Genomic DNA, 22,574 nt, shown 5'->3' with positions numbered 1-22,574 from the left:
GACAAAAGTTTGTGTGTGTGTGGTGTGTGTGTGTGTGTGTATGGGCACACGGGCACGTGTGCGTGTGTGTGTGCAGCTCCCAGGAAGTGGTTTTGAAATGGGAAGTTGGACCCAGTGGAGGCTGTGCTGATGAGCTCAGATTTCAGGAACACACACTACACACACACAGTGTGGTATAGGGTCGTTCACACACACACACACACAGACACAGAATTGCTTGTAGCAAATGCAAATGTGTGTTAAAGCTGAAATGTAAATGAAATTGTCAATGAAAGTGCTGTGTGTGTGTCTGTGTGTGTGTGTGTGTGTGTGTGTGTGTGTGTGTCAAATTAAAGTGCTGTCTAAGCTCTGACAGAACTTCCTCGTCTACGGCCTACGTGTGTCTGTTTAGCGGTTAACTATGGAGGAGGTGATAGGTCACATGCTGCAGCTGACAAGTAGTAGTTACACACACACACACAGTCTCGTGACCATGGAAGATGAGGACACAGGTCAGTGTGTTATCACTGCAGGGTTGCCATGGTGCCAGCACGCAGGCCCGCTGATAGACCAGACGCTGTCCACTCTGAATGGAGTTTCCACGGTTACTCTATCTAACATTGTGGCTGGGCTCATTTGCATTACCGTTACTGGATTAGATCAGGTGGAACCAGAGACCAGTTCTAGGGATCCGGTTCTAACAGAGGTTCCGCAGTAACTAACGTAAGAGGTGGAACCAGAGACCAGACCAGGAGTGGTCCGGTTTTAACAGAGGTTCCGCAGTAACTAGCGTAAGAGGTGGAACCTGGCACCAGACCAGGAGGGATCCGGTTCTAACAGAGGTTCCGCAGTAAGTGTAACCAGGAGTGGTCCGGTTCTAGTTCCAACTACTCTAGACTCTAGACACAAACCAGTCCTCAGCCTCCATCTGGAACAGAAGTGACGGTTCTGTTTTAGTGTCCAGAGTTCTGCACCAACAGCAACCACCAACAACTAAGAGTCAGTAGCCTACCTCTCCAGCAGTCCTGACTACAGACACAACGCCTGGACTAGAGCTCACTGTGACCGTAGGACACAACCCCTGGACTACAGACCTCACTGTGACCGTAGGACACAACCCCAACCCCTGGACTACAGACCTCACTGTGACCGTAGGTTCAGCATATTCCATCTCCTATGAGGACCAGTTCCATCTCCTGGAGAATAGAGTTCTGCACCAACAGCTACCACCAAAAGTCACCGTCTCTCCTTGATAAGATCCCTGTCTCTAACTACAGACAAAACCCCTGGGCTGCTCCATAGAGTAGGCTACTCTCCTCAGAGGAGTGCAGTGAAGTAGCGGAGACTAAATACTCACATAGGGGGAGTAGAGCTCTCCGGTTTCCGTGATGCCTCCCGCCATGTCGCACGAGTCAGAATGTCAACAATGTAGCACCTGCGCGTGAACACAAAACCAATACATTACAATGTGCATACGAACACGTGCGCTACTAACGAATCTTACACATACATAGATTAATTAATTAATTTATTTTCTACAGATTTCATGACAGTCGAGGTTCTGCTTCTCGCAGACGTGTGCATCTATTTGTATACTAAGTACCTGGCACATAATGTCAAATGATGAATAATGGACAATAATTCCATTACGCCGTAGTATTCAAGCAAGGCAGTAAAAAGTCGCTTTGGATAAAAGCTACTAAGCCACCTTACTGAAACTTGATTCCGTTAACGTGAAGTTATACCTACCTCTTGACTCTTTAGCCTACCATATTTAGGGCACGTGAATGTGAAAAATAAATAGGTTATACCACAAGTCACTGTGCTAAATGCAACGTTATGTCCACGGCATGTATTTCGAGTAAATAAAGCTATATGGCTATAGGCCTATGTAAAATGTATAGTTTCCGTCGGGAACATACAGATGTGACAGTCACTAGTTGAGACTATGTTCGTTGCGCCACGTAGCCAAATCAAAACACTTAACGTTTGAGCTGCCGGGTGGCTTAACGCTGATAAGAAATGTTTGCCATTCATATTGGAGGCTAGGGTTGTTTAACGTTATAAAGAAACAGCACATAAACAAATGCTACTAAAACCACTTACCTTCAGCAATGATCACCTGTGCTTGTATTGTGCTAGCCCACTATAGCAAGTTCTGCACACCTTGTGCACTATTTCTATCCGAAGAAAAAGGACTACGCATCTACCGAACATGCGTGCACAACTGGCTGACGACGACTGTGAACGTCTTCATGTCCACCTATGCTCTTTCTTTGTTAGAGGGTCAAAACAAACAGCAGATAAGTTTAACGCGACTCCTCGTCACACAGCGCAGTCGTGGGAAATGGTCACGGGGCCGGAAGCAGCGTGGTCATGTGACTTCATGGATCAGCTGGAGGGAGGACTTTTGCTGAGATATGCGCTCTCTCCTACAGAAGCTGAATTAGCTGCAGGTGGCGGTAATGCACCGATAGGTGTCCAATCTGCCATTAAACCCTGAAGAAGAAGAAGCTGAGGCCTAGTCCACACGTACCAAACCGATCTTTTTTTCCTCCGTCTTCCCTGGAACCGTATCAAGAATATTTGCGTCCAAACGGATCCATCTCAACACGACTCAACACATTACTTCATACCCCAGGCCTATAGGTGGCACTGTGTCTTAACAGAAATTCACCAAAACTTGCCAAACTTGCGCTTTAAAAACAGACAGAATAGGCTACGGCGAAATGGCTAGTGCAAGGAAACCAGAATTGTTTGTGTGGACTGATGGTGAACTGTCAACTGTAGCCAACTGTAAAACTAATAAACTTTATTTTACGGTTTGTGAAGGGTGCAGTCCCGTCCTTTATTTGGTTAAAGCAGGTAGGCCTACTAATCACCTTTACTTTCTTTGGTTGTAGGATAGTCCGTGATTCATTAGTTTTGGCTATCACCGCAATTAGGATACTAAACGCAAGGCTTACCCAAGTTCTAGGCTATTCTGTCGCCACATTTATAATATTGCTATAAAACCTTCGTTAGTAACAGTCAATACTTTTGCCTGCATCAAATCGTGCATTCGCATTCAGTGTGCTACCATCGGCTTAAAGTGAGTTCTAAGCGTGTTTGTATGCTTATATCTGATTTCACTCGACTGTGAATGCATGTATATGTGTTGTAAGACATGTAAAATAAATGAATGACACTGGCACTACGCACAAATTAATGTAGCCTAAACTTACACCGCACTTTCCTAATAACTTATGTTCTCTCGCGTCACTGACAGTAGCTAGAATGCATAAAAAAACACCGGGAAAAACAGTGTTCAGTTCACCAAGTCATAAGCTATCGGCGCTGCGCAGCATCAGTTGTGATATTTATCTTAACGGAGTGTAATCGTAGGTAATGTCATGTATGAAAACTAGTATTGTTAGGCAATACTATAAGTGCAAGTCCAGGGCAGCTGAGGTGTGGCGATGACATCATCGATACGCAAGCAGGATGTGCGGTTTCGCTGTCTAAACGAACTCAAACGGGCTACGGTTTCAGATTTCTCCACTCTGGGACCAGGTTTCAGAAAAGTGCGGTTTCGGGCAGTGCGTTTACAGGATTCGTTTGGATGCTCGGCCAAGACGAAGCAAAAGCTCTGCGTTTAACCTAAAAAGCGTATCCGTGTGGACAGGCCCTTATAGGCTTTAAAATAAGAACTCGCTCTTAGTATGTGTGAGTGTGTGTGCATGTGTGTTTGTGTATGTTAATGTGTATGTGTGTGTGTGTATAGGTCAGGGGCAGTGTTGGGCAAACTACTTGTCCAGTGTAGTGAGCTAAGCTATCAGTTACTCAACAATAAATTAAGCTTCACTACACAAAAGCTACCACCTATAGAAATATAGCAAGCTAAGTTACACAAATGTGTTAAAAGTAGCTTAACTACATCAGAAGCTACTTAATGTTGTACCAACCTAATGTCAGATCAATTCAAAATGAGTCTGATACACTGGTTAAAACATTTATTAAAGATCAGCCAATGACCTAACACAGTGTAGACATTGCTTTATGAGCAGCATAATAAAATAAAATAAAAAGTAATTACTGCTAGAAATAAAAGAAAAAGGTTATTGGCCTAGTACAAGTACCAAATTAAAGGTACTGTGTAGTGTTCTACACATCTAGACATGGTCATGGGTTTACATCCATTGGACATTTCTAGGGAAAACAAAACCCTATAAAAGGCATCTTATTTCTTCAGGGCCTCCCTTGGAGAAAACTTCTTCAGACCTCAATTAAACAAGTCGATTCAAGTAACAAATGAAACTGTTTACAAAAAACATAATAACCAACGTTACATCTAACACCATGATTAATAAGCATGGCTCAGAGAGTGATCACTGGGACAATAGTAAATGAACCCACCACACACTGCTTGCTAGTTAGCTGGGTAGCTTTTGTTTTACTAATTTACATACAACACTTGGCTAAAGTGAGTTGGGATTTACACTGACGCTAGACATTTCATTTGCATACTGCAGGAGGGAAATTAGTGATTCACCTGAATGTGAGTTCTTAAGTTGGTGTTCGATGTCTTGGACGTCGACAACAGTTTGGTTTTTGGATTACAAAGCAGACATCTGAACACATACTTTTTATCTGAGGATTCAACAAGTCTCATATATCTCTGAAGATAAGGCCACGGTGTGGTAGGGTCAGTTGGCTGATCTTCTCGCTCTCCTTCTAACCTGACCCTAGCCAGATGAATTTCGCTCCGCCTAGCTCCACTCATCCATCTGGAACCGATCCATTGGAATAGTGTTTCAGAAGGCTGGGCCTAATCAAAAAATGCTTGCATATGATTGAATAAGCCACTTGGCCGTCATCTATTGATGTGCTACTTCAACCACTCACATCGAAGCCAACCCGTGACGCTAATAACAGTCTCACAGTCGCTTCTACGCTAGGTCACATCTATGAAACTCCCGCCCTGCGTCCTGATTGGCTGAACCATAAAGTCGGTTGCAGAAATCACTCTCAATGGAAGAGGTCCCAGATGGATGTGAGTGAAGCTAGGCGGAGCTAAGCGGAACGAAATTCATCTGGCTAGGGTCAGGTTAGTCTCCTCCATCCTGTGTATGTGTGTCTGTGTGTGTCGTTCTGCGAGTTCCACTGCCGTACGCATGCGCATGTTTCGATAGATACAGACAGGAGAGGCAGAGTAGAAGCTCGCGCATGAACATGTCCAACCAACAACTCTGATTGATTGTTCACTCTGATTGTTGTTTCAAAATAGCAAACCTGGTTTCATTTCTATTAGTTATGTCCTGGATTTTGTAGCGTTTGTGGACGCTACGTCGCTACTTGATCAAAAAAATAACGTCACTACAGGAAAGTTACTTGATTCATAAAGCAGCGACGCTACGGTCAAGCTACTGGAAAATGTAGTTTAACTAATAGCTTCGCTACATGTAGCGGCGCTACTGCCCATCACTGGTCAGGGGGGTGGGGGGCTTTTAAGACAGATCAAGAGATCACCCCCAAACGCCAGGAGCATTGTTTAAAAGCGTCGTTTTTTATGTTTCATAATCAGTCATGGGTGTGTTTTGGGCATAACATCATTTAAACTAATGAGAGTGACATCTGTCATTCCCTTTAAGAGGCAGCAGTGGCAGCCAGGCAGCTAGGCAGCTAGTGCTGGGGACATGAACACGGGAGCTCACAAACATGCCCCAGAGCCCCAAGCACTGTCCCATGGGGGCTCACAACATGCCCTAAGACAGTGGTTTTCAAAGTGGGGGCCGCAAGGGGGTGCCAGGGGGGCCTCAGCAAGTTGGATGACTGGGAATAATAGTAGAGTGATAGCTCTCATATAGCAGAAAGGCCCAAATGCAATTTTTACACACTGTATGCTCCATCACAAAGTGCTTGTGGCCAAAATAATTATTAGGATAAGCTTAATGTATTTTTACATTTGCCGTAGTATTGTTTAATAACACATCAAGGGGGTCCTTGGCCAGAACCTAGTGATATTTGGGGGGCCTTGTTGTGGAAAAGTAATGCCATTTCAGTAGTTCTATAACTCTCATTCCATTCCTTCATGTGTAGGGCCTACTGTACACTAGGCCTATAACACAGGACAGTAATCAGTCAGCAGACAGTTTAGGTCATAAGTTCAGATGTGACTATTTTCAATTGTCACATGTGGGTCAAAAACGTTGACATGTGGGTCAAAACGTTATGATTGGCTCATTGTTGATTGCTTGTTAAATGCGTCATGAAAAAGATTCAGGCATGGACATTAGGCTACTTTTAAAAAAAGACGGTGACGCAGGAGAAGTGGTACCGTCAATGCTATTTTACTAGTCATCTCACTTGCTACTTGGATATCTCACGACTCTTTTGGATATATTTCACGGATTATTTTTGGCTTTATCTCACAAACTATTTTTGGCTTTATCTCACAAACTATCACTGTTATAGTTATGATTGCTCCCCCATTTGGACTTGTGGTCAGCCGTTTGGGACACGCATGCACCCACGTGCGCTGTGCATCAAAGCACGAGGCAGACACTAAAGGACAGTATGATGCTTGATTAAACAATAAGCCCCGAGAGGCCGTAGGTTACGCTGATTCTACAACAGCTAAGGGTTATATTTTATTATTATTATGATTATTATTATTTCCCTTCTATTCCAAAATATCATATTTACACCCCAGCCCAGTAGGTGGCGATAATGCATGTTTTTATTGGTTTGCCAACGCCATCCTAAAGAATAAGAAGCCCCGCCAAAAGTCTAGAGGGACCATAGACAGTAAAAGAAATGGACGAACAGACTCCGTCGTTTTCAATGGGAGGGCACCAAGGGGGCAGGAGAATTCCCGGAAGTAGAAGAATCGACGTAGGCTGGAGGGACCACCTCTCTGCTAACTCCCATAGAAGTCCATTCATTCTAAGATTTTTTTGAAATACCATAACTTCATATAACATATATCCTGTGCCGATATTGTAGCGTCTGTGTAATCCACATAAACACTACAAAGGCAAAACAGACTCCACTACCTCGTCCGTAACGTTGGTTACCCGTAAGAAGAATGGTTAGCTTGTTCGGTTGGAGGGAAGCTAGCTTTGACGTAATCTCTCTTTCGCGCCGTAGGGAGATAACCGTATTGTTTGGATAAGAAGCTCAGTCCACCTTACTGTCTATGACGGTAACTCATAAGCAAAACCTAGCATACACGACCATATGTTAAGGTAAAGCATTACACAGAGGCAACCTAATAATAGTAAAAAAGTAAACTTAATTTTTAAAAAAACGGCACTAATCATGTCAGAGGTTTTCGATGGATTTACCGTAGGTCGGAAAGTGGAAAGAAGATTAGCTTCAAGGCTGTAACTTTTTTGTTTTGTTTTAGCATGACTGTTTTTGAAGATGATCATGTATGGTAGCTTCAACATTAACACGACTTGGTGAGGATGATATTAATAATAATACATAAATAAATGTTTAACTTTGATGACTTTGAAGGCGAAGGAAGTGTGAGAAGAATTTCTGTGTATCTATCATATGAGTTACAAGATTCAGTTCGATGGCTAACGTCACGAAGTTAAGTGTGAGTCTGCGCAGTACTGGGGGGACCAACTGAAAAATCGTTCTATTTGACTCAGTGCCCTCCCATTGAAAACGACGGAGTCTGTTCGTCCATTTCTTTTACTGTCTATGGAGGGCACTGAGTCAAATAGAACGATTTTTCAGTTGGTCCCCCCAGTACTGCGCAGACTCACACTTAACTTCGTGACGTTAGCCATCGAACTGAATCTTGTAACTCATATGATAGATACACAGAAATTCTTCTCACACTTCCTTCGCCTTCAAAGTCATCAAAGTTAAACATTTATTTATGTATTATTATTAATATCATCCTCACCAAGTCGTGTTAATGTTGAAGCTACCATACATGATCATCTTCAAAAACAGTCAACAAAACAAAAAAGTTATAGCCTTGAAGCTAATCTTCTTTCCACTTTTCCGACCTACGGTCAATCCATCGAAAACCTCTGTAATGATTAGTGCCGTTTTTAAAAAAATTAGGTTTACTTTTTTATTATTATTAGGTTGCCTCTGTGTAATGCTTTACCTTAACATACGGTCGTGTATGCTAGGGTTTGCTTATGAGTTACCGTCATAGTAAGGTGGACTGAGCTTCTTATCCAAACAATACGGTTATCTCCCTACGACGCGAAAGAGAGATTACGTCAAAGCTAGCTTCCCTCCAACTGAACAAGCTAACCATTCTTCTTACGGGTAACCAACGTTACGGACGAGGTAGTGGAGTCTGTTTTGCCTTTGTAGTGTTTATGTGGATTACACAGAAGCTACAATATCGGCACAGGATATATGTTATATGAAGTTATGGTATTTCAAAAAAATCCTAGAATGAATGGACTTCTATGGGAGTTAGCAGAGAGGTGGTCCCTCCAGCCTACGTCGATTCTTCTACTTCCGGGAATTCGCCTGCCCCCTTGAGAGCATAGACAGTAAAAGAAATGGACGAACAGACTCCGTCGTTTTCAATGGGAGGGCACTGAGTCAAATAGAACGATTTTTCAGTTGGTCCCCCCAGTACTGCGCAGACTCACACTTAACTTCGTGACGTTAGCCATCGAACTGAATCTTGTAATTCATATGATAGATACACAGAAATTCTTCTCACACTTCCTTCGCCTTCAAAGTCATCAAAGTTAAACATTTATTTATGTATTATTATTAATAGCATCCTCACCAAGTCGTGTTAATGTTGAAGCTACCACACATGATCATCTTCAAAAACAGTCATGCTAAAACAAAACAAAAAAGTTATAGCCTTGAAGCTAATCTTCTTTCCACTTTTCCGACCTACGGTCAATCCATCGAAAACCATTGAAATGATTAGTGCCGTTTTTTTTTTAATTAGGTTTACTTTTTTATTATTATAAGCCTCTGTGTAATGCTTTACCTTAACATAGGGTCGTGTATGCTAGGTTTTGCTTATGAGTTACCGTCATAGACAGTAAGGTGGACTGAGCTTCTTATCCAAACAATACGGTTATCTCCCTACGGCGCGAAAGAGAGATTACGTCAAAGCTAGCTTCCCTCCAACCGAACAAGCTAACCATTCTTCTTACGGGTAACCAACGTTACGGACGAGGTAGTGGAGTCTGTTTTGCCTTTGTAGTGTTTATGTGGATTACACAGAAGCTACAATATCGGCACAGGATATATGTTATATGAAGTTATGGTATTTCAAAAAAATCCTAGAATGAATGGACTTCTATGGGAGTTAGCAGAGAGATGGTCCCTCCAGCCTACGTCGATTCTTCTACTTCCGGGAATTCGCCTGCCCCCTTGCTTGAGAGGGACCAGAGCAGAGGGACCAGGAAGAAAGTTCCGCGAAAATAAGACTTCCGGTTGAGCAGAATTTGCTAGCGCTGCTCAGGAAGAAGAACCCTCATTTATTTGAGTTAATCTCGGAATGTAACCATACCTACCCGTAACTTTACTTATTTGCAAGGATATTGCCTAGTGGGATTAGGCTACTTTAATGGAGTGAGTAACAGTAACATACGATTTTAGAAAACTTAATCACAACTTTCCTGCGCCGTTACACGAAGTTTATGTCTGAAACACTGCTGTCAGAGAATGTCTAAGGGGTGCTGTTTAATGTTTGAGCGTGTTGATTTTTAGTGCGTGCAATATATAGCCTATCTCGACTTGAGCTAATCTTAGAAGGCTTAAACATCTGTCTCGTTTTAATGTCGTAAATTCAAGATTCTTTCACACAAACATACGGGTATTTGTGGGCGTTTTTGGGAGGTAAGCAGGTACGCCATGCTGTTTGAGGTGCAAACAAACATGCTGCATCGCCATTGAGATCACATAGTCTGGTACGAGGGTTATAAAAGTATTTTCTCGTGTTTAGTTGTAAAATGAAGGCACCGTTTTTATAGCCATACATGCGTGTTCACTTCTGGCTCCTTGACTATCAATAGTGATTTTGTAAAAATTATGAAAAATGTAAACATTTGGTAACGATAACGGGCTAAGAACACTAAACATATCGGAAGTTAAAATGTTGAGTTACTCCAGTTTAGATTTTTTGACGTAATCACTCCTATGATGTATTGCTATTGTCTATCCAAAGTAAAATGTCTGTTTTGAAGTTAACTGATGGTTAAATAACCAAAAATCCGATTGTTTGCACCACCAAATGGGCGATGACATGTCTGTGACTCGAGTTTGTGTGAAAGAATAGGTTACTGTCGGCATAAAGATGACCGCCCCCACAAATCAAAGGGTGTTTGTTTTTGTTTCTTTGTTTTAAAAAAAAGCATTGTCACGTGGTTCATGAATGCTTCAACCAGAGAGGGTTAAAGCGGAGCTAGTAATCAAGGATCTTTGCTTCAACAGTTCCAAACAGTCATCGTGCTGTCATGTTCTTCCATGGGTTATTGAACGGGAAACATTAGAACAAACCGAACGTCAGTTCAATTTTAGTGTTATTAGCCTACGTGTTTCATGCATACATTGTAGTGTCCATTACATAATGCAAGGATACAAAGAGGTTTATTTGTCACATACATGTAACGTAAGCAACCAGAAACTAACGTAAAGTATGTAGTGAAATTTCATTTGGTGTTCAGCTTTTTCTGTGCAAGTGTGAAGAAGAAAGATCAAGAAATGGTTTTAATAAATAGCAAGAGAGAATTAAAAAGTGCAGTGTGTATATAGTCCATGTGCAAGTGTGTAAAAAAAGTAGTTTATATAGTCTTGTTCAGAATACAGATTGCTTGAGGATAGAAGCTCCTCCTCAGTCTCTCTGTTCTGGTCTTGTAGCAGCAAAGAAGTTTGCCTGACCTCAGTCTTTTAAAAAGTCCATGATCAGGATGTGAGGAGTCCTTTACAATACTTTGGGCCCTGGTACATAGTCTTTTCTTGTAGGTCTCCTGCAGGGTAGGGAGATGTGCTCTGATGGTGCGTTCGGCAGATCGCACCACTCTCTGTAGGGCACTGCAGTCACGGGCTGTACAGTTCCCATACCAAGTGATGATGCTACTTGTCAGGACACTCTCCACAGCTGAGGAGTAAAAGGCCTTCAAGATGGGTTTTGATACTTTGAACTTCCTCAGCTGACGTAGGAAGTACAGTCTTTGCCTTGATTCCCTCAGTGTGCTGGGTGTTAACAGTCCATGTTAGATCATCAGTGAAGTGTACTCCCAGGTGTGTGTGTGTGTGTGTGTGTGTGTGTGTGTGGTGTACTCAGTCCAAGGTATTTGAAGCTTGTGACTCCACCTGCTAGTCCATTTCCTTTGTTTTGCTAACATTCAAAGTGAGGCTGTTGGACTGGCACCACTGTGCTACCTCATCCATCTGGTTCAGATAGGCCTGTTCATTTAATTACTCGCAAACTTAATTGCAAATATCGATCTGTAATATAGTAGGCCTATTTTTGGTAGTAGGCCACTAACATTGAACGGGTTTTAGCCTTACTGGGCATCAGCTATATTATTGGGTACCAAAATTGTACTATCACCCCATGTATGATTTACTTACATTGTCAAATGCATTTTGTAACTTCCTGTGTTGCTGAGAGGGCATTCCATCCCTCAGTTCTTTTGATGAGATGAAGGTGGCTAAATCTACTGATAACTTTAAGACTAAGCCATAAACATGTATGAAATAAATATATTAATAGCTATGAATAACAGCTTAACTTTATAAAGTAAGTGTGATTAATAGTGCAAAATATGACTATTCTGATAAAACACTTGTCTCATATTTCAGCTGGCTGGTGAGGCTGCAGCATAAAAATGATGACTGATACACACAAGTTGAACAAGTGTGTGTGAACAAGAAGGACGGGAGCAAACAAACAAAAGATCGGGAGGGAGGTATGGTGTGTGTGTGTGTGTGTGTCTGTCTGTGTGTGTGTGTGTGGGTGACACTGCAACATACAAATGAAGGCTGATGCATTTAGGTTTTCAGTTTCCAATGTCTGCTAATAAGTGTGAATGTGTGCAAACAACAAAAAAGTCAGGGTGAGAGGCATGAGTAGCTCTCTGTATACTGTGCACACCTGGGATAACTATGGAGTCAGATAACTGCCTTAATTATGTGAGCGCATAAAGAATGAAAACGGGCACAGATTCAGGAATCGAGAACGTAAATACAGAAACCGAGAGGTGAAAATTCTGTGCTCTCAATCATAATTGTTACAGTTGTGATAAAAGTTTTATTCACTACGAGATTATGTTTCAAGTGCGCCGGATGCTTCTGCTTCACAAGAACAGGTGCTAGTGCCGTTAATGTTAAATTGAATTATATATAATTAAATAAATTATCAATCACAGTCACATTAGCATTCACAGTTCAATCGACACACAGGGTGATCGTCTGATGGAGCCTTAATCCATGACGTGTTTCCGGTAGGAAAAATTAATTACACTGAGAGCTAGCCCCCCCCCCCCCCCCCCCCCCAAATATTGCAATTGTGATTTAATATGTTATTATTAAGCTCTATATCTTCTGCATTATTCAACAAAGACAAGCAATATATCATTCTATAGTATGACCAGCACAATATTAGATCAATTAAACAAGCAATATATCATTCTAAGCAATAATTATTATACATTTCTATTTTGTTTCTATTTCATGTAGATATGATCTTTCATTTGTTAAAGGTGTCATTTGGAATTTTGGCCATAGGACCTCATTTCCAAGTTAGCTAGTGTGATATGTATCAGTGGAGACCGTTTCCAGCACGTTTCACCCAGTCCTTCTAGTTGCAGAGGTGGCTGGTGCTAGGCTAGCGCAAATCAACGGTCCATGTTAGCCTGCCACTAAAAACAGTCTTACCCACTCCACAGTACACCCGAGGCAAATCAATTATAATAAAGGCCAGACTATCGATGTAAATGTCTGTGTTGATAGAATAATGTTAGAAATAAAACTACCCGTCTATTGTTTTGATAAAGATACTGTGGCACCTGTAATGTCCTTTTGCTTGTTTCCTCAGATACGGTGACATGGCACTTTGGCCTCCTGCATTTCACAGCGGAGGAGAGAGATGCAAACACCAATTATAGCACGCCTCTGCCTCTTATCTGTGCTAAGTAAGAATACAAGATTTTCTCCCTCTAGTAGGTTAAAACAAATGTATGTGATATTTAGATGCTCTTAGGCACTTACTAATTACGTTAGATTTTATGTCTCCCCCCCCCCCCCCAGGCTTTTCATCAGGTAATGCCAAAAACATGTATGACGCAGTACTCCATAAGCATGTCACTTTGATCTGGAACGTATCAACCGAGTTGGACGTCAAAAATGATGTTGTGATCATCCGGAGAAGTGAAGATGTGGACATTATTCATTTAGTCAAAGGAACACCAAAAGTATTCCCAGCCTTCAACGGAAGAGTGCAGGTACTAACAGACGGTTTCCCTCGCGGGGTTGTTGCTCTGAAGATGGACAACATCAGCATCCAGGACTCGGGAAAATACAGATGTTTAGTACACAAGCCTCTCAATAAACGTCCGGAGCTGTATCATTTAAAAGTTAGAGGTTAGTTATATATCTCTTAACAATAATTATCTCTATAATTTATATCTCTAAACATTTTTTTTTAACCATGCATGCTCTATTTCTGGAACAATGTAGTGATAATGTTTTGAGAAACCAATCTTGAGAGGTGTAAACATTTGCACTGACGGAGGTATTGCTGTTTATTGATGGTTTCATCAACCATGAAAACTTGAACAGGCTGGATTGTACAGTCTGCAACTCACCGAGTGGTTAGTGGTGTTCGTTGATTATTAAAAACAAATATATCGGCGGCGCAATGTATGATTTCAATCCGTGTTATTTGCTATTGTGGAACTATTTTTTCAGATACCTCACAACCGCGTATAAACTTCTGCTCAATATTTGAGTGTTCAAATAGACAGTAAAGCATAGACAGTAAAAGAAGGTCTCGCGGAAAGACTACAACTAAATGTAAACAGACCCCATTTCCGTTTCCGGTAGCGCAGTAATATCAACGAGCAAGGACTCTTCCAACAGAAATAAATGGGATTTTAAAAAATGCCAAATAAAACACGAAAAATGCAAAGTTTTGAAAATGAACGTTAATGGTTGTTTTAAGTACATGTTTGTGCATGCCCATAGCCCAGCAACAGAAAAAGGCGATTCAAAACGAGTCAGAAAGTTGAGAAAGGACCCATCGTCAAATTTTCGGTGTTTTTGCAAACACCGCGCTCTCCCGTTTGTTTTCTTGTGGGTGCGTGATCCAGGAAACTTACAGAAATCAAAGATTGGTCGCACTCCAAAAAATTCTTTCTTTCTCACTGATTTATTTTATTTGCAAGTGTTCATTTACCCCTGTTGCTGATAAAATAAATCGGCGAGAAAGAAATTATTTTTTGGAGTGCGACCAATCTTTGATTTTCCACCACTGTAGTTCATCCAAAACAAACCAGAAAAGGGACTCAAAGTGCTAAATATCTAAATTATCCTTTAACAGCACTCTCCCATAACCTGAGCACCCTAATAGATACTCATTACATTAATAGAGTATCTCTATCTAGAGTAATACTGTACATTGTCTGAACAACTACTAGAAATGCCAGGAGGTATGTCTCCCTCAAATCACAAATATGATTTTGAAACTACCGTGGACTCTAATTCCCAACATGCTGTGTGTTCCCTCACATTCTACAGCCCCCTGGGGCCCAGTGCGTAAGAGCAACGTGTCCATGGGCGGCGGGGTGTACAGCCTGGTCTGTGAGACTGAAGGATATCCACTAGCTCATGTCATCTGGACAGATGGACTAGGGCAGAACCTCACCGACCGGGCCAAGCTCACAACCAGCATTAACTCAGACACGCGGTTTCACATCAGCAGCCGCTTGAATGTCAGCATCTCCACCAGCGGCAACTACTCCTGCACAGTCACGGAAGACAGAGGAGTTTCTCAGCACAAAACTTTTGTATTTCCAGGTATGCTGTAAAATGTGAAATGCTAAAACTTTTGCAATGCGATATCATGTTATGAAATGTTTAAGCAACATGGCACTAGTGAGCGTGGCATTGGTAAAAGATTTTCTCAAGGCTGTCGTTCGGCTGTAAGTGGCTGGGCATCACAGCTGTGGGGATATTTACCAATGCCACAACCACTAGTACTATATGCAGTAACTGTCAGGTGACGTTATGAAATCCTTGTTCACATCATACAATTCAAATTCAAAATGTGGAGTGATTAATGAACCAAGTATCCTTAAAGGGACACCAGGCAACATTTTTGTGTTAATTAATCATCTTCGTAGGTCGGTATATGGTTAAAGGACTCATTACAGGGTGAATGAAGACTCTCTTGCCCGCCCCTACTGCCTGTAGGAAGAATATCCCGCTTGCAAGTTCGGTGTATCCTACCCGCCGATCTTCAATCTCACAAAGTCTCAGACATTGCGAGAAGCAGGATCAGTTTACATCCTGCATCCCAAGCACAGAGGCAGGCTAACGAAACGCTAGCGATTGTTGCAAACGTGTGTATAATGGCAGAGCCGGTGAAAACCCTTGACTGAAGATGCAAAGAAAAGGAAAAAAGCTTCAGACCGAGAGGGGGGCTCGCACACGTATCGTCACGTACAGACGCTAGGGGGAGCTTCGTAGAGAAAAAGCATTAGGCTTGCCTGGTGTCCCTTTAAATATTGTCACTCATTGAATGCCTCCTTAATAAATAGTTTGACCAATGTCCATTGGAAATGTTATTACAGTAAATTTTATCACAGACTTTTTAATAACACACATGTAATGCATGTTTAATATTATAGACAAGGCCAAGTCAAGACATCACTACTTCGTGCTGAGCCTGCTCATACTATGTGGACTGACGGTGGTTGTTTTAATTGTGAAATATCAGGTAGGTCACAGATGGAACAGGTGAACAGTGTGGAACAGGCCATAAGCTTAAATTATATTATTCATCACTTCTCGATACAGAACCTTATCCCCGGAGACATGAGATACTCTTTTCTGATTGGCTGGTGGGGTGGCTATTAATTCTGTATACTGGGACACCTATGAAGTAGATCTGTTTAATCATATTTAATAGAGTCCCGAAGAGTGACGTAGCGTTTCCATGACTGCAGAATCACTGGATCTAAACAAACTTTCGAAGTGGCTTAAATAGCATTGAATGTAGACATGTGGCATCATTTCTAGCTAATAAATTGTTTTAAATGTAGGCTATAGCCATTTAAACGTGCTTTACCTGCTAGGCAGTAGCTTACCCACATAACACGGATTCCCTGGCAGGTGTAATATAAAGAAACAAAATTTCAGTGGATATTTCACGTCTTCTCAAAGACTGGCGGCTGTTAAGAGTGAGGTTTTTTGCTTAAAAAATAAAGCCAAAATACGTCCGTGTATTTAAGGATTTTAACTGCATGCTGTGAAGTTACATGCAGGTCTCTTTTACGGAGGAAACCCATGCTAAAATAAAACTCTGTAGTCACGAATTTGATCGTGTTGGTATGAATATATGTTGTAGTATATGTGATTCCTACAGTGTAAAAAAATATACTAACATCTTAGAAACGTTGTAAAATTATGGAAATAGGTTAAGAAAGCCACCGCTAATGTGATTTCAATGGTTAGATTGATTTGTTTAGATCCAGTGAAATTGCTGCCTTGGCAACGCTACGGTTGGCTACGTAAATGACTGTTGAACTGGGAAGCAGGCTTAGCAACAATGGAATCAGCTGTAAACAAGCACCAACAAACTACCCACTGTTTTCACTGTCAGGACCAAAGAAAGTAACAAACTGAACAAGTGGGCTTCATTTTAAACTGAACCGCGTGTTACCTTTGCATGCTGTGGAGGCATGACTAATTGCCTATTGAGGATTCCGGCCTATGTCACTATTCCTTATTGTTCCCATAACCAGAATAGAGATATTAATGCCACCATTTTGGGAGTCAAAAAATAGCGGAGTCTAATAGCGATACACCTGCGATTGAATCCAAGGTTGCTTCATTGAGTATTTTAAATAACCTGGTGCAAGGTGATTGACACCATAGACCTGAAGTCGACGTGAGGGGCTGTTCGCAAAGACGAAGTTGTATCCAAAGCTGGCAGGTTACAGTTGGATCCTTCAAGTGAACTGTTCTGTGTTGTCCGAATCTCTCTGCGTCTGCAGCTAATATAACGTAGGGCTGGGCGATATGGACCAAAACTGATATCCCGATATTTTGGGGCTGATTGGCGATATATGATATTGATACGATATTGACATTTCAAACAGAAAGAGCGAAGTGCTTCATATATTCACTCAACACAACAATTATGACAACACAGCTGGTTTTAATTATATTCATTTCAGACTGCTCTAACAGAGCTGTGCAAAAAAGTGTAAACAATAACATAGGCCTACAATAGGCATAGGCTACAGTTGCTCTGATAAAGCTGTGCAAATAACAAAAGACCAAAAGTTGACCCTGACTGACAACGCAGGCCTACATTGTACTGCACAATGCAATATTTTGGCCACAAAAATATTGAAAAAACCTGCAGTTTTGTCACACAATGCAGTTTTTTTACCCGTAAGGGTTTGATAGGGCCTAGATGACAAGCAAATGTAGCCTATGATGGCCTAGACATGTTGCTATCAACAACAAAAATAGTTTTAAACAATTAGGCTACTTAAACAACGTAACTGAGTCACTCATCAAGAGTGTGATAGACGCTACCGTCGTTTTGTATGCGTTCATTTTTGCATGTTCCGGTCCGTAAGAAAAATCCCTATGCACGATTGAATGGGGTTTCAGGAATCATAAAAAATGATGCCCCTAACTGCTCACGAGTCGCGTGCATATCCTCTTAATAAAATCAGTGTGTAGGTTGTCTCCCTGAGGACTTTAGATCTGCTACTGTTTATCGCTAAACGCAAGCATTCATCAGTGTATTTAAATTAGCTAGGCTATGTACCAAAAATGACATTTTTACCGTGAGTCGAAGAGCTGTGAACAGTGTTGTAACTTAAATCTGCGTATACAAAACCGCTTGGAGCTCCAATGGAATTTTGATTTCACAACGAGAATTCTCGGTCTAGCCGTTGATGTGCCGACGGAATAAGCATCAGCACCAACCTCTTATCAAGGTAAACAAAATCTGACTCGGTGTCTGTCATGTTTGAAAGTTTGTAGTGCTGCGAGGGAGAACGTGCACACGCAAGGGGCGCAGTTGAGCAGAGCTGCGGCTATCTGAATGGTCTGAACACAGAAGAGCAAGTGGCTTTGATAAAATGGCCCATTATTTGACATAATACCGGTATTACGATATTGTCTCAACTACATATCGTTTTCAAAAATATATCGGTCGTAGTCGTTATACCGATATATCGCCCAACCCTAATATAACGTAGGCCTATCAATGGGAGCTACTCTGATTTTCAAGTGAAATCTGGATTCCTATTTTTTCGTTTGGCAAAACTGACGTGTTAACTATGCTATTGGTCGCCTATCATGAACTGGCTTTTTAGTTAGCACTAGAAGCCTAGCCTAACTTAGCCCATAATGTTTTTCTAAATGACACGTAGGCTATCTACCTAAGCTTAGGCCTACATCAAACTTGGATTAAACTCTGAAAGACAGTATGCATGAAGTTTACTGGATATCTGAGGGGGTTTCTGCATGGACAACTAAAAAGCAAGGAGAGAAGAAAGATGAGGATATTGAGCGATTTCAGGGTTTTTTTTATTACGAAAATAGATACTCTAACCTACCTCTACTCTACACCTTATGTGTGGTTTTGGGAACTCTATGATGAATAGAACTGAAATAGATGATGATCGAAAACTCCTGAAATCTGGACATTTTATCATAACTCGGCTATTGATGGTTGCCGCTTTGGGTCGAATCAGTGACGCATGCACGTCAGGTCAAAACCAGGCCATTTTTGTGGGTTTATCACTAGGTGGCAGTCTCGCCAGGTCTCGCTATGTCACTTCCTGGAAACTTTACAGGCAACACTTCATATTTCATGAAAGATGCTATATCTCCATTTCTAGGGAAAAAAACAGGGATTTGATGAGAACTAGTTTTAGCTTATTTCTAAGAAACAAAGGCATGTAGAAATAAATGGTTTGTACCCACCAAGAGCTCAAAGTCTCACCTTTCAAACGAGCCATAGTATGTGTCCATAGCTCTAATATAGAATATGCTGTGGCGTCAACAATGATCTAGATTGCTGTCACTCTTGGCCTAAACTTCCGAAAACAGTGCAGTATTCAAAGTGTTAATTAGGCTAGGCTAGTGATACCTCAAAACACCTCAAAATTAAACTGTTGTCTATTAGGCTAAAGTTGCGACTTATTGTAACAGGTAGCCTAGCCCAGTGGTTTTCACAGTGTTGGCCGCGAGGGGGGGGCAGGGGGGCCTCAGCAAGTTGGAAGGAAAAATAAAAGAAACAAATAAACCCATTTGAAAAATGTAAAATATACCTATTACTATGAGGGTTGTTATACAATGCCATTATAATAATTTGTCGCATATCTGAACATTATATTTTCCATGACAATGACTGGGAGTAATAGTAAAGTGATAGCTCTCTAGCAGAAAGCCCCAAATGCAATTTTTACACACTGCTCCATCGCGAAGTGCTTGTGGCTAAAATAATTATTAGGATTAGCTTAATGTATTTTTACATTTGCCGTAGTATTGTCGATGGGTTTAATAACACATCAAGGGGGTCCTTGGCCAGAACCTAATAGTATTTGGGGGTGCCTCGTCGTGGAAAAGTTTGGGAACCCCTGGCCTAGCCTATATCGTAGCAACAGAGGTAGCCTAGCCTATATCGTAGCATCAGCAGCAACTTTTTATTTTATTTGGACTTCAAAGAGACTTTGACTTTCATTTGACAAATTAAACAAACCTATGTGGAACATTTAGAAACCCAGAAATTTTCTAAATGTATGCCTCCTGCCAGGAAGACAACATTTCTGATGTTTGATTGAAAATGACAGGACACTCGAACATGGGGAGATGTTCACTTTTGCAACATAGGCAGCCAATTCTTTCCTTGTGCCCTGTCTTATATTTGAAGCATGTTGTTTGACAGTTTCTATTACTGTATATTGAGACTACAGTTGACAAAATTGTGGTAGCCTAGTGACTAAATCGCTGCTGCAATCACCTTGTCTAACGCTAAATTAGATTTTACACTTGGCCTACTCCGAATGAGACTCCTATGCACACCATGTTGGCTATACGGCATATTAAAATGAAATCAGTTGAAAAAATAAAGACTTGAAGACTTAGGCTAAAGTTAACTAACCTTGGAGTTAAGTTACAATATGCTTAGTTGACTCCCAAAATGGCAAACACTAGAATTCTTCCGTCTGTGACATCAGCTAGGAATCCTCAATATACATAGGGGCAACTGGGGGATAAGCAGGAGAACAGCTGCTGAGGTGTCCAGATATGTAAGGGATAATGTAGAACGCCAGTAATTATCGGATAATAAGTCCCGACAGGGTGAACGGGACCAAGGTGGCACTTGTGGCGCTTTGTTGTTGTGCATTCAATGGCAATTTCAAATGAAAATGGCTTCACAATCACAACCTGTTATACACAACACTCCGCCTTCTTTCACATCGAAAGTGTGGGTGTATTTTGATTTTCAACAAAAAGCGAATAGAACCGTGACATGCACCATGCCATGACAAAGTTTTTGCAATACCGTCCAACTAAGTTTTTGCACTTCGGTAAAAGTATAGAAGATAATGTTCACAGAATTAAATTTGACATTTGAAGTGAGTTGAACAGTCTTATTTTCCTTATTTTTTGTAATGCCTTTGAATAATATGGGAGACATAAATCGCAATATATCGCAGTATCGAATCGCAATACTTGTTGTATCGCAATATGTTAAGAATCGCAATAATATCGTATCGTGGCCCAAATATCGCAATAATATCATTATTATTATATATATTGGCCCAAATATCGCAATAGTATCGAATCGTTTGGCATTTTTGCCAATTCCTAATATAGGCCTGGCCGTGCTCGAGCCGACCCAACCCCCCCGGTGCTGCTGCGGGATCTTCAGGCTCCGGCCATGGGAAAGGTCCTGCTGAGCAGGGAGCCAAACAGCCCCCGGGAGGCAGGGCCAGGGGTGCGCAGGGCCAGGGGTGCGCAGGGCCAGGGGAGCGCAGGGCCAGGGGTGCGCAGGGCCAGGGGAGCGCAGGGCCAGGGGTGCGCCGGCGAGTCTGCCCAGCCCGAGGCCCCCAGTCCCCCCAGAGCAGCAGGAGCAGTGCCCTGCCAGGCTCTCCATAGCCGCGGCCTACTGGTTAGCGTTTCGGACTTGTAACCGGAGGGTTGCCGTTTCGAACCCCGACCAGTAGGCACGGCTGAAGTGCCCTTGAGCAAGGCACCTAACCTCTCACTGCTCCCCGAGCGCCGCTGTTGTTGCAGGCAGCTCACTGCGCCGGGATTAGTGTGTGCTTCACCTCACTGTGTGCTGAGTCTGTTTCACTAATTCACGGACTGGGATAAATGTAGAGACCAAAATTTCCCTCATGGGATCAAAAGAGTATCTATACTTACATACTTACTTACTCACACCTCAGCAGCCATAATCCCTTGCTTATCATTTATGCATGAAATAAAAGCTATGTTTGTGTTTGAAATTAGCATTTTCTGCCCTAAATATTTTCCATATACTAACAAACACTGTTGGACTGTTTGCCCTCAGCGCTCATCTCCACAGCAGCTGCAAGCTCCAAGCCGCGGGGAAGTGTATGGGAGCGGCACTAACGCCACCGTGCGTGATCCTGTTGATTTGGATTTGAATGTGGTTCACAGCGCCCAGAAGTAGCAGTTATATAGCTTTAAAGGTCAGAGTTTCCAGAAGTTTGTTTTCCCTCTGGCTTGGATCATGACTGACAGCTCACTGGCTTGTAAATTCACACAGGGTCAGGGGTCAGCAATTATTTTCCCCATAAGGTCATAGATCAAGCTGCAGGCCACACATGTTGAATGTTACACTATTTACAAGTCAATACCACAAAAGTGCTTGAATGGGCTTTGCACTGCACATTGGTACCGGAAGCACACACAGATACATAAACACACACACACTACAATTCCTTAAACAGCACCAGTCTGGTTGCTTATCTGATGTCAGTCCAGAGTGTATGTGTGTGTGTGTGTGCGTGTGCATTGCTGTTACTAAACCACACCATGGGCCCTATCATGACAGTCTAAAGTGCATGGTCAAAAATGTATTCAAATTCCGTAGGATGTCCAGTGGGTGTGTTTTAGGGCGTAACATCATTTAAACCAATGAATATGACCAAATATGACCAAAACCAATCTGTCATTCCCTTTAACAGTGCAAAGCGCCAGAAGTAGCGGTCATATAGCTTTAAAGGTCAGAGTTTTTTTCCTTCTGGATTTTTTTCCCCAGAAGTGTTTTTTTCCTCTGGCTTGGATCATGACTGACGGCTCACTGGCTTATATCTCGTGACAGTGCGTCTTCAGCTGTGCTCCATACACCTCATTGGGAGATGTATTTCATAATATCTTTA

At 41.9% G+C, this 22,574-nt stretch overlaps 2 protein-coding genes across 5 annotated transcripts in view; one reads left to right on the top strand and one right to left on the bottom strand.

The window, feature by feature from the left end:
- tmem104 (transmembrane protein 104) overlaps nt 1–2,350 on the bottom strand; it is an 87,713-nt gene extending 85,363 nt beyond the window's left edge. The window contains exons 1-2 of one of the 2 annotated variants that reach the window (XM_042083101.1): nt 2,086–2,350; nt 1,337–1,419 (exon numbers count right to left, since the gene is read on the bottom strand). In XM_042083101.1, coding sequence (XP_041939035.1) covers nt 1,337–1,381 — 45 coding nt within the window. In that variant the 5' untranslated portion in view covers nt 1,382–1,419; nt 2,086–2,350. The remainder of the gene's footprint in view (nt 1–1,336; nt 1,420–2,085) is intronic. The other variant, XM_042083100.1, reaches the window with a different exon arrangement.
- Nucleotides 2,351–9,422: 7,072 nt separating this feature from the next.
- LOC121700272 (programmed cell death 1 ligand 1-like) lies at nt 9,423–22,565 on the top strand. Of its 3 annotated transcripts, none has more exons than XM_042083147.1 (7): nt 9,423–9,537; nt 11,773–11,879; nt 13,007–13,103; nt 13,219–13,551; nt 14,707–14,985; nt 15,819–15,907; nt 21,740–22,565. In XM_042083147.1, the coding sequence occupies exons 3-7, from the start codon at nt 13,058–13,060 to the stop codon at nt 21,860–21,862; spliced, it is 870 nt and encodes a 289-aa protein (XP_041939081.1). In that variant the 5' UTR covers nt 9,423–9,537; nt 11,773–11,879; nt 13,007–13,057; the 3' UTR covers nt 21,863–22,565. The 3 variants fall into 3 exon arrangements, with proteins under 3 accessions (XP_041939081.1, XP_041939082.1, XP_041939083.1); XM_042083149.1 differs by lacking the exon at nt 9,423–9,537 and adding an exon at nt 10,867–11,208; XM_042083148.1 differs by lacking the exon at nt 11,773–11,879 and having other exon boundaries at nt 9,436–9,537.
- Nucleotides 22,566–22,574: the final 9 nt, after the last annotated feature.

This window comes from Alosa sapidissima, chromosome 24, assembly GCF_018492685.1.
Source record: "Alosa sapidissima isolate fAloSap1 chromosome 24, fAloSap1.pri, whole genome shotgun sequence".
Taxonomy (NCBI): domain Eukaryota; kingdom Metazoa; phylum Chordata; class Actinopteri; order Clupeiformes; family Clupeidae; genus Alosa; species Alosa sapidissima.
The sequence above is the reverse complement of the archived record's forward strand: the minus strand, read 5'-3'. Positions and strand labels throughout refer to the sequence as shown.